At 46.3% G+C, this 18,414-nt stretch overlaps 1 protein-coding gene across 1 annotated transcript in view; it reads right to left on the reverse strand.

Moving 5' to 3' along the window:
- STXBP1 (syntaxin binding protein 1) overlaps window positions 1–18,414 on the reverse strand; it is a gene marked incomplete at both ends in the record, with an annotated part of 57,851 nt that overhangs the window by 15,950 nt on the left and 23,487 nt on the right. Inside the window, 11 exons of the mRNA XM_082843730.1 lie at window positions 1,464–1,544; window positions 2,147–2,212; window positions 3,553–3,613; window positions 4,708–4,815; window positions 6,275–6,405; window positions 7,422–7,506; window positions 9,243–9,391; window positions 11,083–11,177; window positions 12,321–12,399; window positions 13,356–13,432; window positions 16,809–16,963. Coding sequence (XP_082699856.1) covers window positions 1,464–1,544; window positions 2,147–2,212; window positions 3,553–3,613; window positions 4,708–4,815; window positions 6,275–6,405; window positions 7,422–7,506; window positions 9,243–9,391; window positions 11,083–11,177; window positions 12,321–12,399; window positions 13,356–13,432; window positions 16,809–16,963 — 1,087 coding nt within the window. The remainder of the gene's footprint in view (window positions 1–1,463; window positions 1,545–2,146; window positions 2,213–3,552; window positions 3,614–4,707; window positions 4,816–6,274; window positions 6,406–7,421; window positions 7,507–9,242; window positions 9,392–11,082; window positions 11,178–12,320; window positions 12,400–13,355; window positions 13,433–16,808; window positions 16,964–18,414) is intronic.

Consider the following 18,414-nt stretch of genomic DNA (forward strand, 5'->3'; position numbering starts at 1 on the left):
CAGGCCCGAGAAGGCAGCACATCAGTGTCAGCAAACCAAGAACGATCTGGTCTCGTTCTGAGACCAGCAGCTGCAACTTTCTCTGCAGCTCTTACAGAGGCTGCCGGAAGGTTGCCTTTTTTCTCTAAAGATCCCAGGAGTCCGTAAGGAGCATGATCTCAAGCTCGGGCCTCTGCCCAGCCTGGGCCAGAGGAAGGTGGGGCCCCTCTCCAAGGCCCTTTCCCAGCTCAGCGCAGCCTCAACAGACATCTTCTCAGCAGGACCTGGCTCTAACACTGTCTCAAAGTCAGATTTAATGTGACTACATAGCGCAGGGAGATCAGCTCGGTGCTCTGTGACCACCTAGAGGGGTGGGAAAGGGAGGGTGGGAGGGAGGAGATATGGAGATATATGTATATGTATGGCTGATTCACTTTGTTATAAAGCAGAAACTAACACCAGTGTAAAGCAGTTATACTCCATTAACGATGTTAAAACAAATAATAAATAAATAAATTTAAAAAAATTTAATGTGACTAGTTCAATGAATACCACTGGGCACTTCTGGAAAAATGTAAACTTCCAAGGATGAATCCCAACTGCATTTGTACCGTTTGCTCTAGGGATAACCTATCTTCTGGAGAGTCAAGTTCTTTTGGAGAGGACACCTTGTGTTTGCAAACATCACCCATGAAATTGATGAATTTCAGCAGGGCTACTTCCCCGTAGGAGAGAGTCCATGAATCAGGGCTGGTCTTACAAACCTAGCTGAGCCTGTCACATCAAACCAGGAGATTTAAATCTTGGCCTCACACTGAGAACTCGAGTTCTTTTTTCTGTGAAGAGGGACCTTTGGCTGAGGCTTCGGCGTCACCTCCCCTCCCTTAGAAGCTGACCCCGGTTGAGAAATGTTATCATGTGTGAGGAATGTGGTGCCAGGATTAGTGACTCGACACGACACTCCTGGAAAATGTGGCAGCTTTGTTATGTCCCTTTGCAGACGAGGAAAAGAAAGCAGAGAGAAACAAGCACGTCAAACAAACCAGTGACAGGGACAGAACTCCGATCCCAACTGTGATCAGGGAGGCTGTGGGAGAATTTCTGACCTTCGGCTGCCCTACCCACTTTCAGCCTCTAGGTCTCCAAGCTGGTGTGGCTACGGCAGAAGGGAAAGACATTCAGGATACAGCCTTCGGCCAGCCCTGTCAATGTAGGGTTCAGCGCTGTGTACCTCTCTCTTCTGCCATTCCAGGGAGCCTCTGGTAAGTCAGACATGCAAAATCCAAACGGCATGGCATTCCAGACCAATCTAGTCCCTACCATTGAGCGTGGAACTGCACTGGCTCCAGAGAGTCGAGACAACACGATCTAGCAGGCTTTCCCATTTCTATTTCCTATGATTCTGCAGGGTGTTCAAGGTCAGATGTTAAAATTCAGTTAAGCAAATAAATGGGCCTGGCGGAAAGAGAAGGAAAAGGCCCTACCTGTTCCACCCGGCAGAGTTTGTCCACGGTGCCTTGGTAATGCTTCATGCAGTCCTCAGCAAGGTGCAGGTGGGTCGAATACTAGGACAAAGCAGAGAGCGTGTGGTCAAGGGATCACTCGCTGATTTGTGCAGCATCTACCAAGCACGCGCTATGTACTGACACGGTGCTAGGCACCAAGGTGTCTCCAGCCTCATAAAGGATATGAAATACGTGTTCAAGCAGGTTCACAGACGCTGCTGGGTAGAGAATTGTGTGTGTCGGGAAGAGGGACAGACCACCTTCTACAAGAGTCAAGAGGAAGGAGAAATCCTTTATGGGGGTGGGGTGGGGTGATGGTTTCACAGGCACCCACAAATCCTTTCATACTCCTCCCTCCAGCAGGTGGCGCTCAATCCCCCGCGCCTTCTAAGGCGGAAGCGATGTGTGACTCCCAGATCATTGTGACTTCCTCCGAGCTCTCCCTCTCAGGCCCATGGGGTGAGGAATTGGAAGGATACAGAGAGAAGAAGAGAAAAGAAAATCATGGGAAATGACCTGTCTATCCCAACCTTTCATTGTTTTCTAATAAAAACTGAAGATGACTAAAAACCTGTGGATTTCTATGCATCAGCAAGGGTAGAGGAGCCTTTTTGCAGCTGCTTATACTCACGATGCGAATGGATCATTTTGGATCGTCATACCTTGCTGAGCTCTTTCTGGTACTGGGGCATTTTCTTCAGCATCTGGGACAGGTCCCGCATGGTGGTCTATGGGAAGAGGGAAGCACACGGTCTCACTCCAATGGCCCCGAGCTAAGAGGGTGGGCAAGGGGGGGTGGGCGCAGGACAGGACAGCAGCCAGCGCCGGACTCCCGAGTGCTCACTCTGTAACCCCCGCAAATGCATCTGTTAAACACAAGATCACGTGTGTTTAGATTACCACCTCTCTGGCTCAAAAAATTATTGATCCAAATACCGTGACTGTGTTATAGGTGGGGAACTGACCTCTGAAATCTAGCAATTATGTTTTATTTATTGGACTAGAAAGTTACTGAGAGCATAATTCTTGCCAGGAAAGAACAGTTTTTTGTCTGCGTGATGCTTTTCTGCATACTCAGCTCAAGCAATCATGGAATCAATTCACATTTCGTCTCCGCAGAAAGGACGTAGTTGTGTAGACAGGTAGGAAGACGGGAGAAGGGAAGAGAAGGCTGGAATCTGCATCCTGACAGGTGGAAGGGCTCTGCTGACTTTCTAATTGGGTGACCCACCTAATCCCATTCACGTACCTAAAAGAAATGTACTGAATGACTACTACCTACCAGGCACTTTTAGGTGCTGGAGATACAAGGACAAAAAAAGGATTTCTGCCTTCATGGAGCTAACACTGAGCAGAGGAGCCATTCTAAGTGAGTGGATTAGCACTCTTGGAGGGAATCATGAATGTGGGTGCAGAGCAGAGACACCTCCCTAGTCTTGGCTCAGAGAAAACGATGCCTGAGCCCAAGGAAAGGGACCTCATAAGGCAGGGCCGAGGCAAGGAGCACAGGCATGGCTTGAGCAAGGCGATGGGGGCAAGGAGGAGGGAGGCAGAGATGAGAGTCTGTGCGGCCCAATGACCTGGGCGCTGTAAGGCGTGTCCACGGTGGGGCTTGATTCTACTGGAATCAGGAAATCGCTTAATGATCTAAGCCAGGGAGCAACACAGTCAGAGCGGCATTTCTCCTAAGAGGAGTAAAACACCTCTGATAAACAGTCAGGAGGAGGAGAGGCCCAGGTGAGCTCGGATATAAATTCTAATGCTACCAAAAGCTAAAAAAGGTTTTAGCAAGTTCTTCTGGCTTAAAGTGAATCATGATCCAGAACGGTAAACACTAATCTTCAGAGTAACAAGGAGAAGAAGCTCTATAAATATCAAAAGGCGGGGGGTTCAGATCTCAATTTTGAATACAAAAATAAGACAAAATGGTACAGACGAAAAGAGGACCATGACCTCTCTCAGCCCCCAACTCACTAGTCCCGTGCTGAGGAGGCATCTTCCCCACCCCTAGAGAGAAAGCAGGGATTTCTGCTTTCTCTGGAGCACTGGAGCCTGAGTACGGGTTTACCTTCTCTCCAGTATTCATTCTCTTGCTGGAAGAAAACTCCTTCAGAGAACGGGTGACTTCCCTGGAAGACAGAAGGAGGCAGCTAAGCTTCAACGCGGCACCAAGTGTCTCTATGTGATGCTATAGGAGTCATGCAAGATTCCTCCTTTAGGAATATGTGGCGGCTTTTCTTGCCCGTAACGCATACATCTAAAGTGACTTTCTAAGAGGAGAGACAGATACATCATTTTCCTAATACTCTAAACCAGGGGTCTCCATCGTGGAGGGTGCAAGACAATTTGAGAGCAGAAAAGAGAATGTTAGGACATCTATTTATATAATTTTACTTCATCCTTTTCAAATTTATGTTTTTTGTGTATGCTATAACATATGCATGTTAGTACAATAAAGCATATATTTAATGCATGAATAAATTATATACTGGCAATGTGAATTAACATTTTTCTAAAGTTGAGTGATCCAAAAAGTTTGGAAACTACTTTTCTAAACAACAGAACTATCCCAGGCTGTAACAGTTTCTCACTCTTCCTTGTGAATTTCCTGCCGGTTAGCACCAACTCAGTGTAGCAGAATGTGTCTTTCTGCAAAAGCAGGCTTGTTATCTACAGTTTAAAGGTCTCATTAAAAACTTTCCAGTGTTAGAAACATTTTGAAATACTTTCAGAGCAAGGTACTGGTTTAGCACATGTATCAGTAAATACATCAAGGCTTGCTCAGAAATTTTAGGTATGACAACAGGGAGGAAGGGGACACACCAGCTATATAAACGAAAACTGAACTGTATGTAGTGGAGCCCGGATCCTTCAATAGAACAAACTGGCTTCAAGTGTTTAGTGTTTATAAAGCATCTTACTGAGAGAGCTACAAATGCTTTCTAAAAATCCTAAAAGCAACCCTAACACAGAATGGATTTTCTAACTTCATGAAGTCGGTGTAGCCTGAGCTCAGATATCAGAAGGGGTTCATCATCACTAGTTAGCACGTTGGCGACTTAGCAGAAGCAACGAATTCATGCACTGGTGAGCTCTGGTCAAGTTGCCCAGAGAACGCACACCGGCAACCGACAACTGTGATTGCCCGTGTCGGTGGGGTGAGCCCTGGAGCCTGGGGCAGGGCTGGCCGAGGCTAGGGGAAGGGCACAGGGTGGGCTCTTACTGGGACACCTCCGCGATGTGTTTGTGGCGCAGCGCTATCCAGAGGTCGTCATCCTCGTCCAGGAGCACTTCCTTCACCCTCGCTTCTCCAATGCCGCTCGTCTCATACCTGGAGAGGAGACGTCCCACAAAATTCATCCAATCCCCCTGGTTCAAAACAGGCAGATGGGGCTTCCCTGGTGGCGCAGTGGATTAAGAATCCGCCTGCCAGTGCAGGGGACATGGGTTCGAGCCCTGGTCCTGGAAGATCCCACATGCCGTGGAGCAACTAAGCTCGCGAGCCACAACTACTGAGCCTGCGCTCTAGAGCCCGCATGCCACAACTACTGAGCTCGCGAGCCACAACTACTGAAACCCGCACCCCTGGAGTCTGTGCTCCGCAACAAGAGAACCCACTGCAGTGAGAAGCCTGCGCACCGCAACGAAGAGTAGCCCCTGCTCGCTGCAACTAGAGAAAGCCCGTGCACAGCAACAAAGACCCAACACAGCCAAAAACAAATAAATTAATTTAAAAAAAAAAAAGTAGAACTCCTCCTTGTGGAAGGAGCAAAACCAAACAAACAACAAAAAATAACAGACAGATGTTCACACGAATCTGTCTGAACATCAAGCAAGCACCCCAACCATCTGATGTGTCACTATCTGTGTCAGGTCTGCTGCATCTAAAAAGGCTAATGATTTCTTAGGCAGAAAGAGACCCAAAGGTCTAATCAAAGTCAACTGACTTGAGGTCCTGGTTTAAAACCCCCAGGGTCAGTTGATATGAGCTCCATCAGAGCCACCTGGCTCAGGTGTGAAGTCAGGTTATAGGTGGGTTCAGAGGTACTTGAAAGGGAAAGGCGAGGATCACACTTGTTCCTGGTTGGAAACGGCCTGGGACACCATCCTCAAATGTGTGGGACCTAAACAGCATTCTGCAGCTGCCTGCAACTGGCCCTCAGCAAATTTTCACATGTGAAATCATGAACATCTAAAGGAAAGCAAGAATTACAGGTACCAAAGCTGAGATTCAGTCATATTTTTAGAACCTTCATTTTGAAACAACTATCTTTACGGTTAATGTTATAAAATAAAGGACGCGAGAACAATATAGCCTGTTCCCACAGAAAGAAAAATAAGTTTTTAGAGACTGAGTTTCTGATGATTGCTACCGAGAAAAATGTTGTTTATAATGAAGCAAACTGCAAATAAGATTCAGTAGGAAAATCCTGTTGATATACTTTATCATCATCATATTTCATGATCTGTAGTTAAGAAGTTTCAACTCTGAATAAGATATGCTCTGACACACACAAGTCAACATATTAACACACCCAAGCCAGCTATGAACTGAGGCGACATGAGCTGTGAAATAAAGATCGAAAGTTCTTCTTCTCTTTGAAAGGGAGAGGAGTTTCTGGCTGGTGGCGCAGCTGGACTTTGGGAACTCACAGAAAAGCTCGCGGGCTTATTAGCAAGACTGTATCAATGCATCGGATTTTCCTAGGATTAACGACATCCTTTTTCTTAAATTAGAGGTGTGTTTGGTTCATTTGAAAAGCTGCAGTCACACGGGTGTGTGTACTTACTTGTATACATCATTTTCAATCGGCAGCAGGTCGTAACTCATAGCCTGAAAAGTCAATTCATGAAGGACGGGGGAACTGGGGTCGAAACCGCGGTCCAGGATCAGGAGCTGGGAGCGTGCCTTGTCTGGGCCCTGAAGGAAGGACACAGGGAATGGTTTCATGAGCCGCCCCATACAACTCCCGCTTCTCCGACTAGCACAGCTAACCCTCCTGTGAAAAGTGGCAGCAGGATGTAAACTCTGACTCAAACAGCACTAAGTCCATTTACTGCTGGACAAGGACACCAGCACACACCATGTGAGAATCCAATGTGTATATTTCATAATGAGGGCCCTTTGATGCAGATCCAAAACTGTGGCTGGGGTCTAAAGTGAGCTTACGAAGGGGAGCACCACCTATGTTCAGCTATAAAAAGGGTGACCCCTCATCCAGCCGGCCTGGGCCTGAGGGGGTCCCCAGAACCTGGGGCTGTCAGTGTTTTGTTTTTTTTTTTGCGGTATGCGGGCCTCTCACTGCTGTGGCCTCTCCCGTTGCGGAGCACAGGCTCCGGACGCGCAGGCTCAGCGGCCATGGCTCATGGGCCCAGCCGCTCCGCGGCATGTGGGATCTTCCCGGACCGGGGCACGAACCCGTGTTCCCTGCATCGGCAGGTGGACTCTCAACTAGTGTGCCACCAGGGAAGCCCAGGGCTGTCAGTTTTTAAATCAAGATAGTGATGGGATAGTTCTGTGTCTTGATCGCAGTAGTGGTTAACATGTATCTACACATGTGATAAAATTGCACGGAACTGCGCACGTGCGCGTGCACACACACACCCGAGCACGTGTACTAACTAGTGAAATCTGAATAAGGTCTGGAGATTGTAGCAATGTCAATTTTCTGGTTTTGATACTGTTCCACTGAGGGGGTCCCAGGAGGCAGGGCTGTAGGTGCTAACACTGGAAAAGTCCCAGCAAAGAGAAACAAGTTGGTAGCTCAGCTACACTGAACAGAATCTGTATTGCCTGCCCAAGGGCTGGAGCTCACTGCGCAGGAACAAGGGCGCTCACACACACTCTGTGAGCAAAGGAAGCCAGCTGTGCCCAGGCTGCCACACGGACACTGTGGTCGCTTGGTGAGAGACGCACGTGGGCCAAGTAAGGCTTACCTCCCCCATTGTCGGGTCATCGGCTTTGTACGCATCGAGCTTGTCCTGGATTAGCTGAGCCAGCAAAGCATTGTCCTTGTATTCCCTGACAAAGGAGGAGGGACAGAGGGTGAACGGCCCTGCCCCAATGGATGACACTGTCTGCCCTCAGGGAGGAAGGCAGGACAGAGCAGGAGGGTCAAGGGAGACACAAGCTTCATCTGTACTGTTCTTTTACAAGGAGAGTATGTATACTCACTTTAGACGTATAATTTAAAAGGACAAATAAAATACTTAGCTCGGTGCCTGGAACATAAATGATTTTCTAGTTCCCTTTAAAAAACCAAACTATCCAAATGGAAACAGAGGGAACATTTCCAAGCAGCTCCAGACGAACCAGCGCACTCCGGCAGAGGGTCTGAACCAGCCATCCTTTTCCCATGATCAGGCTGTCTGAGTCTGACCCACCTGACTCTCACTTCCCTTAATTCAAATTCCCTTGGACCCTGTTTTGTTTTGTTGGAAGTGACATTTCTGCCAGCAGAGCCGGACAGATACAAGTGAGAGCCTGTGGACCTCCCGCCTTGTCTGAGCTGGGCAGCGCTTCCTGGGCTCCTCCTGGCGATGTTTATCCTGTGGCTGCTGCCTGCCACCTGGCCACGCTCAGTGCAAAAGCAGCTCTGCTCCCAGCCCTATCCCTCCAACGAGTGAACCCCAAGACCCCATTTCTTAGCTTCCACCAGGCTTCTGTCGGTGAGGACCCTAACGGAGGGGGGCGTTGTCCCATGGGCGCACATCCCTGCGGACAATGCGGTGAGGAGCATCCTTGCACTTCCTGCTCAGACCCTCCATTCCTCCTGCTGTGCCCCCCGCCCTTCTGGCTTCTCCCTGTGGGACTGTGACTCCCACTCATGCTCCCAGCTTGACGCTCCCACACCACTGCACTCACTCCCTGTGCAAATCCCCCAGAGGCTACCCAGTGATAACCACTGAAGGCCATGATCCCGAACTTGGCATCCAAGGCCTCCAGAGGTGGCTTCACCTGGCCCCACTGCCCACACATACACCGCGCTAGACTACCAACCCTCCCAAACTTGCCCTTTGTCGTCCAACGTCGTGCTTCTGCTCATCCCAACTGTCCACACTAAATGCCCCCTGCCCCTCACTGATCTACTGAAATCCGAACCCGTCCTCCGGGACTGAGCTCAGATGCCACCTCTGCTCTGAAGCTGTGCTCGCTCCTCTCAGCTCAAAGGGCCCTCTCCCTGCTCTGGATGCCCAAGCCTACGGCCTGCACTGTCCTAAGGCACTGGTCTCACAGGCCTACATGGTAGGTGTGCACATCCTACCTGCCCTCCCAGATCAGGGGTTTCTAGGGGCAGGGGCTGTGTCTTCAGGTTAAGTCCGCCTGCCTAGCACTTAGCACACAGCAGGTAAGTGATAAGTGAATGACCTTATCAAATCTGAGAAATGTGTCCTTTGGAGAATTATTCTCCTTGTATTTTATCTTACTCTGAAACATCTTTGGCAAGGTGGGTATTTGGTTTTTAAGGTTAGGAAGAGATGAAAAATTGTAGGAAACCTGGATTGTAGTTACAGGGGGTTCACATTTAGTTATTCACTAACTGAATATATGTATTTCATGCCCTTTTCTGTATGTATTGGTATATTCCACAATAAAATTTAGAAAAGAGCAAAAACACTGGAAAATAATTGTAACTGGAGACGCTCAAATCTTTACCCTCTGGAGACAACTGCCAGACGAATGGCAAGGCCAGAGGAAGTTCCCTGCTCGGGGACACGCGGGGGGGCCACCGAGGGCAGACTGGGGCGCAGCCTTACCCCCGATACCGCACGGCCGGGTACTCCTTCAGGGTGGCGCACAGAGTCGCGATCTGCTCCGCCAGGCGCTCCAGGATCGGATTCTTCATCTGAGCCTTGTGGGGACTGTAGAAGCTTTGGAAAGAGTCAGCAGAGTCCAAGGAATACACCTGAGACGGGGAAGAAATACATATATTTCCAGAACGGTGGACTGTCATATTCATCCAGAATGGTGAACCGTCAGAGTTTTTTCCAAGCTGGTAGTGAGGCTGGGTGTCTCAGGTTTTCAGTTCTTCTACAAACACGGCTTGGGTGTCTCACTTGGGACTGTTAGTGACCAAACCATTACTGCCCTCAAGGAGCGTGCAATCTTGCAGGAAGAGGCAGACAACAAACATAATGAAAAGTAAATTTTATGGTATTTGAGGAATGGGTACATGTATGAGAACATAAGAAGCAGGGAGAGAATGCCCACAGGATGGACAGGGAGGACACGAGGCCTCCTTGAGGAGGGGCTGCTTGAGCCAGGGCTTGAAGGAGGTGCAGGGTTTCTCCCCAGCAGGCGGCTCCCTGAGGGACCCGCTGGTGCCAAGGCCCTGAGGCAGGCGTGTGCCTGTGTCTGATGACCAGTGAGGAGCCCAGGAGGAGAGCAGGGGAGGAGGTCCTGGCACACCACACGGGCCGTTCATTGTAAGTTTGAATAAATAAGGGACAGGCTAGAAATTGTGCTGTGACTGTAGCAAATAAAGGAGCCCTGTATGGATTTAATAATTTCCTATCCTCATAGTATGTTCTAAGCATTTCTTTTTCTTCTTTTTTTTTTTTTTTTGGAGGGTCCTAGAAGACTAAACTTCCCTCTCAAACTATGAGGCTACCAGCTATCAGTATTCACTCAGAATCTCTATGAGGTAAACTACCCTGATCTGGAAATCCTGAGGTTTTAAAAAAAGGTTATTACGTTTCAAAAATATATGAGAAATATAGTATGGTTGAATATGCTAAAGTTGGATTTTGTTCAATCCAGGTGGTGACAGGGCTCACACAGAGGAAAAGAATTCCTGCCCTCAAGCTGAGATTAAGCTTTAGGCCAAGTGAGAGGGCAAAGAGACTGTCTTTTTGAAATATTCACACTCTATTTTTTCCATCTCTTCTTACCCAAGAATTGGTCTCTCTCTGGCATCTAGAAGCTGATCTATAAAGACCCAAAATGCCACAATCACCTCTCACCTCTACAAAATGCACAGAAGTTGTGTTATTTTTTGTTTCTTTGCAAGGAGGAGGCATTTTAACAAATTTTAAAATACTAAGGTATAAATTTTGTATGTTCTCTCATGATCAGCTTCACCTTTACTGGTTTAACGACTTTGTTTTTTTCCAAGAGGAGAAGTTTTGGCACTTGAAGCGTTAACAGCTCATGACGAAGGCTACCATCTGTTCCTTCGGCACATGACAAGCTGAGGTTATCTCTACATTAAAAACAGTCTCCTTTGCAGCAAACGGGTGTTGTCTGATCCCTTCCCCGCCCCTCCTCCCAAGCTCTTTCTGGATTGGCTACTTTTTGCTTAGTCAAGGAGTCAGCCAATAGGAGTGAACAATGTGAGTGAGAATGAAATGAACGCTAAGAAGGGCAGGATGGCTGCAGAAAGTCAGAAATAACTGGAGACTAACACGAGGGCATCTTGGGCAGACCCCTAAGGACTACTGTGCCATTACATAAACGTCCGCTCACAACGCGTCATTCGGCAATCCCCTCCCCCACTCTCTTTATTGCACCCCTGCCCCACCCTCTCGCACGTGGCCAGAGTTCCTGCGAGAATAGCCGGGATGTGGATTTTCTATGCCCTCCCCCGCGCAGCCTCACCTGGGATTCGTATGGGAGGAATGCAATGTTGATTTCCGTCAGAGTCCTGATGACTTTGGCTGCGCGGGATTTTACCAGCTCGTTGAACAGGGCGTCTGGACAAGCTGCCAGAATGACAAGGACAGTAGGTTGTTTTCCTGCCCATTTGCTGGTTCATTTCAACATTCGCACGTGTCCAGGGAATTCTTTATTTTAGTAGGATTTAAAAAAGGTAAACAGAAAGTTCATCCTACCCGACAACCTACTACCTCTAGGGTATAAAAGGAATAAAAGGAATACAAAACCACCTACAAGGCCCTCAACGTATAACAAAGAAACAAACGGCAATAAAGACTGAGATATTGAGAGCTAATAAAAACTATTTTCTGACATTAAGAAGAAGAAGAAAAAGAACCAAGAGAGATCAAAAAGGGATCAGGAAAAGGCCTATAACATAAACAAACACCACACATCTGAGATACTTATGAAAAATAAAATAAGTAAAGAAAAATAAAATCGTTGGGAAATGCGATGCAGACATTTCCCCAGGGCCTCTAAGGAACTCGGCTGCACAGGAGTCCCGCCTGGTGGGGGGGAACCACGATTTCTCATGACTCTTCCGGACCAAACAGTTTCAGGTCCCCAGAAATGTGTCATTGGTTTATTATTACTAATGCCATCTACCTGCTTTCTTTGCCACCCATCTTCAAAGAGTATAAAATTATTCTTTGCAAGAACCTTCCCCCATCTGCTCAATGGTGAGTTTTGTGGGGTTTTCCCCAGAGAGAACACAGGGTGAACGGTTATTGTGCACTCTGCACTGGGTTCCATGCACAAAACCTCCACAAAGCAAGAAAACAGATTCTAGGACAATGATACACTTCTACCTGATACAAATACCACCAGATCAGAGTGTCTTTGTAGTTGAAAGGTAGATGGAAACACACTGAAGTTTATAGTGATATCTGGAAGTCTATACAATGAAACACCAAGGCTGGCATCGGAAAATTCTTCTCAGCATTGAACATGCTAGACCTTAGAAGAGGAGCTATTTTTTTAATCAGGAAGGGACTGCATGACATAGTAGGTTTGTATTTGTGGGCATTTATTTTTATCTCTTATGCAATTTGTCTTCTGAAGAGAAAAAAAAGATCAGGACAAAAGTGGGAACAAGCCATTTCTTCCCTGTTGGCCTGGCTTGGTTGGGGTCAGTCTGGCTGTGCAGGAAGGCCAGGGCGGCAGCTGACAGCTGTACTCACAGTCAGTGAAGAAGACGTGCGCAGCCCGGTACTTGGCAGTTGGTGGGTCCTTAAAGTCACTGATGAGAGAGTGGACAGACTGTGGAAAGGGAAAAAAAGGGAACTGAATCTAATTCTAGAAGCAAATGGAACCTACATCTGAACGGAGTCAAATCCATGCTGGCTTCAAGCTACATGCACAAAATAGCAAGGGATTTCTGATGTATAATTCTAACTTATGTTCGGCCATAACTGAGTTCTGAGGATTTAAGACTAGGATTGTTTCAGAGTTTAGATGAACAAAAGCCTCCCTAGCTCATTGCAAAATGACAGCGTCCATTCTTTGGAGCCACCATAACTTGGGTTCCTAAGAAGAGACCCACAAAAGAGGTCAGAAACCTACCAGGAGATTCATTGCGATGAAGTTCTAGCAATTTAGTTGCATCTGCAGAAACTCATACATAAGCCAGTTTTCAAAAATGAAAAGAAAACATGAAAACTGGGGGGAATTTACATAGATTAAGACATCTAAGACAGAAGCAAGAAGGTGGGCCTTGCTTGGATACTGATTTGAACCAACCCCCCAAAATGATAAGACAGGTAAATTTGAACCCTAACTGGATATTGATGAAATAAATCTGGGAATTCCTTGGTGGTCCAGTGGTAAGGACTCCGAGCTTCCACTGCAGGGGACCCAGGTTCAAACCCTGGTCGGGGGAACTAAGATCCTGCAAGCCGCGTGGCGAGGCCAAAAAAATAATCTGAAAGCATAAAATACCCAAGTTCTGGAGGCCGATCACTAGATAAAGTGATCTCCTACCTAGAAAGCTAACACAAGGGGAAATCGAGATTGGTCCAGCCTGGCTTTTGGCAGAAAGCTCAAGGAATGTACTCTTCACTCCTCACCGCACCCCACCTTCCCCGTTGGTGGATTGCATGCTTAAACAGAGCAGTGTGTTAAATGCGTGCTTAACCCAAAACCATCAGACATGGTGCCACCCAGACACCAAGCCAGCACGTGTAACCTCAGCCAAAGCTCTTCTGGGCAGGGTTTACCTTCTCAGAGGGAGTGATGAGATACACAGCTTCCAGGCTGGGGAGCGGCTCTCGGCGCTTGTTGATGTCTTCCACAACTAGACAACAAAACAGCGGCCCATGGTAAATAAGAAAACAGAACTGGTGATCATAAAACTAGCCATAGAGAGAGGCCACCTTCAGACTGGTGCAATAAAAATTTACAGTGGGGCAAGGAAAGACTCAACGCCCCTTCCCCAGAGTTACCACGTTCCTCTGTCTCACGAGGCTCAGGTGGTAGAAAACCTGAAACCTTATCACACTAAATACTTCCTATTTCCCATTTCAGTTTAAGTAAATTCCTTGATCTAGTCTTTTGCCTCTTCCTTCAGTTTTTTCTCATCTGTCCTAGATAATCCCAGTTCCTTTAGAATTTCCATGGTGGCTTGTTTTTCAACAGTTAGATCGTTTTATCATTTTCCTTTGTATATCAAATGAAGACATTCCAAACATACCTTCTGTATAATACTGTTCCTTTCAATAGTTCAAAGACTAAACATCAAATTTTGTTAAAGCAAACCATGGGTGTTTGGTTTGCTGGTTTCTTTTACAGTATGTCAGCTCCTTCATCTGCTGGGGAAAGAAGACCTAAGTCATCATCTCACTAGTCACCTGATAAAGCTTAGGATGCATCACCTACGCTACACTGTCCTCTGGTACAGAGCGAGCAGGAAATCGTACAGTGCCGTTCTTCCTATGCAGGTGATGTAAGCAAATAAAAGCATCCCTTTAGAAGTATCCCTTGTAACATTTACAAAGACTTTTCACCCCAAACAATGTTCAAACTAATACCAAAATCTCTCAACCATCTACTTTATCAGGGGTTGTAGATTTTTGAATTTCATAGGCCAATAATACTTCCCCCCCACAAATATTTGGGGGTGGTTAACACAGGCTTGCTGACTTTTAAATTTTGCCAAGTAAGGACATTTAAAAAAAACTTCTGGGATAGGGAAGAGTCTGTGGGCAGGAGGAGAGAGCTGAACCCTCATCTACCACAGGGAGTCAACAGATAATGTCTAACATGATGAATCAAGCGATACTCCTGTAAGCACTTATTTAGAAATATCAAACAGATAACCAGAAGAAAGAGCAGAGTGGCTGCCTCTGGGGTGATGGATCCCAGGGGATGGGGGAGGAAGAAGGAGGGCAGGACGGTGCTGCTTCTTTGTTAGAAGCTCATTAGCTACATTTGGCTTTTTCCCTATATTTGCATTTTTTGCCTTGATAGAGGAAAAAAAAAAGTTTTAAAAATTCAGTGAGGAAAATAACTTTGTAAGCTCGAAACAGGGGCAAGTCCGGTCTTGGATCACTGAATGACGTAAAGTCACACCAAAAATTACGTACTCCTATTTACAGGACTATGTTTTTGGTGATAGATAAACTAGATTTGGAAATATGCTTTTATTTTATTTCTTTTTTATCTTAAAAAAAATTTTTTTGGCGGAAATGTGTTTTAAAAAATGAAATCACCAACCTTTAAATTACATTCATCTAGCTTAATGAAAACCTCAACCCTCCTTGCTCTTCCTCCCGTAATTGTGGTATGGTAGTAATTTTGACAAAGACCAGCAGTAGTCTGTGGGCCACATACCATATAAAAGTTCTCTCCAGGGGAAAAAACTGGGAGCTGCACTGCAACAGGTATGTTCCACCCAAAGTTTTTTAGGAGGAAAAACAAAGGTTAACTTCCTTGTTTGAAATAATACCTCAAAATAGACTGCTTTTCCATCAATGCTGTTTCACAGATTAAACTACATGATCTCCCCTGAAAGGGGCTCCTAAGCAAGACTTGAGCTGCACACAAATGTGAAAAAGAGCTGGGGACAGCAGCCAGGAGGTCTGTGTCCTAGTCTCAGGTGTGACACTGGCCAGTGACCTTGAGCAGGTGATTTAACTTATTTCAAAAACCTATTACCGTGAAATTCTAAAGCACATTCCAAAGAATGAATTAAACATAAATATACAAATAATTCTAAACCAAATGCTGCACAAGCGCCACCCCAGTCAGGCCACAGAACCCATCAGCACTGCAGAAGTGCCCTCCTTCACCCTCCCTCATCACAATTTCCTCCCTTCCCCCCAAAGAGAACCACCGTGGTGACATGAATGGTGATCACTTCTCTTTGTGGTTAAGACTCACTTGTCCCTGCATTTCAAAGCAGTAGAGCTTAGCTCTGCCAGTTTTTGAACATTACATAAATTAAAGCACATTGTTAAGGATGTACCTTGCTTCTTTTGCTCAACATTGTTTATCAGATTCGTTTGCATTTTGGAAGGAGCCAGTAGTCAGAGTTCGTTCCTCTTCTTTGCTATGTATCAGCAGTACTCTGCTGTGTGACTATTCCACAACTTATTTTACCATTCTACTCCTGGTGGACATTTTGGGTGCTCCCACTTTGGGACTACTATGAGTGATGCTCTGTGAGCATCCCGGGCGCACACACCTGGGTTGTCTAGGACACACATCTAACTGCAGATGTGCTGGCTCATAGGATCTGCATGCCTCAACTCTCCTAGACTCTGCCGAGTGTTTTTCAAAGTAGCTGTACCAACTGACGTGTCAGATCGGAGTTCCCATTTTTCTATATCCTGTCACTTGGCATTATCATATTTTATTATTATTATTTTTTACATCTCTATTGGAGTATAATTGCTTTACAATGGTGTGTTAGTTTCTGCTTTACAACAAAATGAATCTGCTATACATATACATACTGTCCCATATCTCTTCCCTCTTGCGTCTCCCTCCTTCCCACTCTCCCTAGGCATTATCATATTTTAAATACTCCAATCTACACAGCAGTATCTCACTCTGGTTTTAATTGCATTCCCCTGACCACTACTGAGGGGGCCAACTTTTCACATATTTATTGGCCATTTGGATTTCTTCCTTTGTTAAGTGCCTGTTTAATTCCTTTGTCCATTCTTTTCTATTGGGTGGCCTGCCTTTTCTTTTTTTTTTCTTGATTGAGCCTTCCTTTGGCATCCTTTCACAGATACTTAATGGGCATCTAACACTGGATTGGGTGTGGGGGATTCAATGAAGAACAAGAAAGCCTGGGGTCTCTCTCAGGAACTTATGGTCCTATCACCCAGGTTGTTGGAAGATCTAAAGTCAAGCAAGATAGGGACTTCCCTGGTGGTCCAGTGGTTAAGAATCCACCTTCCAATGCAGGGGACATGGGTTCGATCCCTGGTCAGGGAACTAAGATCCCACATGCCATGGGGCAACTAAGCCTGTGCACCACAGGAAGAACCCACATGCCACAACAAAGACCCGACGCCTCCAAAAAAAAAAAAAAAGAATGTGGTTTCATGAATAAAAATTATAAAAAAAAATAACGTCAAGCAAGATAATAACAGATAGGGAGGAGAAAGAACACCCTAAGAGAAGGCTGAGTGTCATGGGAGGGCAGAGGGAAGGCCGCTCACTTGTTATCCCCTCGGTCATGATGTCTGTCATCTTACAGCAGGAGGAAAGCATCCTCATGCTCAGCTGATCCACCACCAGCACCTGGAAACAAAGGGAACAGTTTACAGCCTGACGGGCACCTGCTATGATTATCTCCTCCGCTGACCCAGTCAGCCTTCAGAAGGAGCCTAGAAACGCAAAACTCTGAGTTATCCATGCTCCCTACGGGCCAGAAGTTTGCCGAGAGACATGCTAGCTTTTATTTCCCCACCAAACCTAAGCTTCTAGGAGAGTTTGCTCTCACTGATGTGACTTAATATTTTAAAGTTAAAAAAATTAAAGTTTTTTCCATGACAAAGAAAATACTCATAAAAATGCAAAAAAAAAAAAAAAGAAAGAAAAAGAAAAAAATTCATCTACAGCATTCACACTCGGGGAAATCCATGTTAGAGGGTATTTTTTTCAGGGCGTAAACTTTTTCTTAATGGGAGAATGAACACTAGTGCCACATTTATGGGGTGGAAGGAGAGGACTTCGTTGCAGACATCATCGGGATGGACCAGCGCACGTGTCATCCTGGGAGCAAACTCTGTCTCAGTTCAGGTGGGAAGAATAAGAACGTGCCGTCCTGGTCTAAAAGCTTCATACCTGCAATTCTTCAGCCAACCTTTCCTTTCTCCATTCGGCCCACAGTGGAGAGAGGGAGCTAAAACAAAGCTATTTCTCCTATCCTTTTTCAAAGATAGAAACCCAGGCAACAGGTGCTGGAAAAATGTGGCCCGAAAGCATCTTGCTGTAGCACGAGGGCCAATCAGTTTTCATTTTATGAGGCAGTTTCCTCAAGGTTAGTTTAAAATTCACATGTCCACAAGTCCATTACTGATGGGAAGGGTAAGAGAGAAGGGCAGGCATAAAGAGTTCCCACCAGCTGGCCTCCCACTCTGGGTATGAGGATGGATGCTCTGGCTAAAACGTAATCTCATGAGGTCAGGGTGACACTTCAAAAGCCTCCTGGTACCAATCAGCTCTGCTGTTCCCAGGCCCGGTGAACTTTACTACAGGAAAACTCGGGAGCAAGAATGGTGGGCATAAGCCCTTCAACAACACACGGGGAAGTTCAAGTAAGACGGTGCGCTCTCCTGGTCACTGTAATGCCCGGTCCCAGACAACCAGATGGTCCTTCAAACAAAGACTTCCTGGATGGAGGACAGCACGTTTCCGACTTGCATCACCCACTGCCGGGACCAAGGCCATAATCAATTAGATTGACTTAAATACGTGTTTCAGGAACATGACAGTTTCCAGCACTGCTCTCAATGTTAAATGAATAAACAAACTTAGTTGTTTTGTCTTATGTAGCTACAGGCAGACGGGATAGGCCAGACGAGGGCTTTTCAGACTGCTGTGTGGGCTCCATGGACATGCTTTAGGGCCACCAGAGGGGCAAGAAGGGTTCCCTCTCGTCTCCCATAGCAAGCAGAATAATTCTACCTTCTGCTTTACTCAGGTAAGATCTTGTTTGAATAAAAGAGTTCCACTTCTAGAATGCCTCACCAGGTGATCTTAAAGATAAGCTTTATGACCAAGAGATTTCCTAACCAGGATCGTATAAAATGGGAGGCACAG

This window comes from Leucopleurus acutus (genome assembly GCF_964270905.1).
Source record: "Leucopleurus acutus genome assembly, chromosome: 7".
NCBI classification, from domain to species: Eukaryota; Metazoa; Chordata; class Mammalia; order Artiodactyla; family Delphinidae; genus Leucopleurus; species Leucopleurus acutus.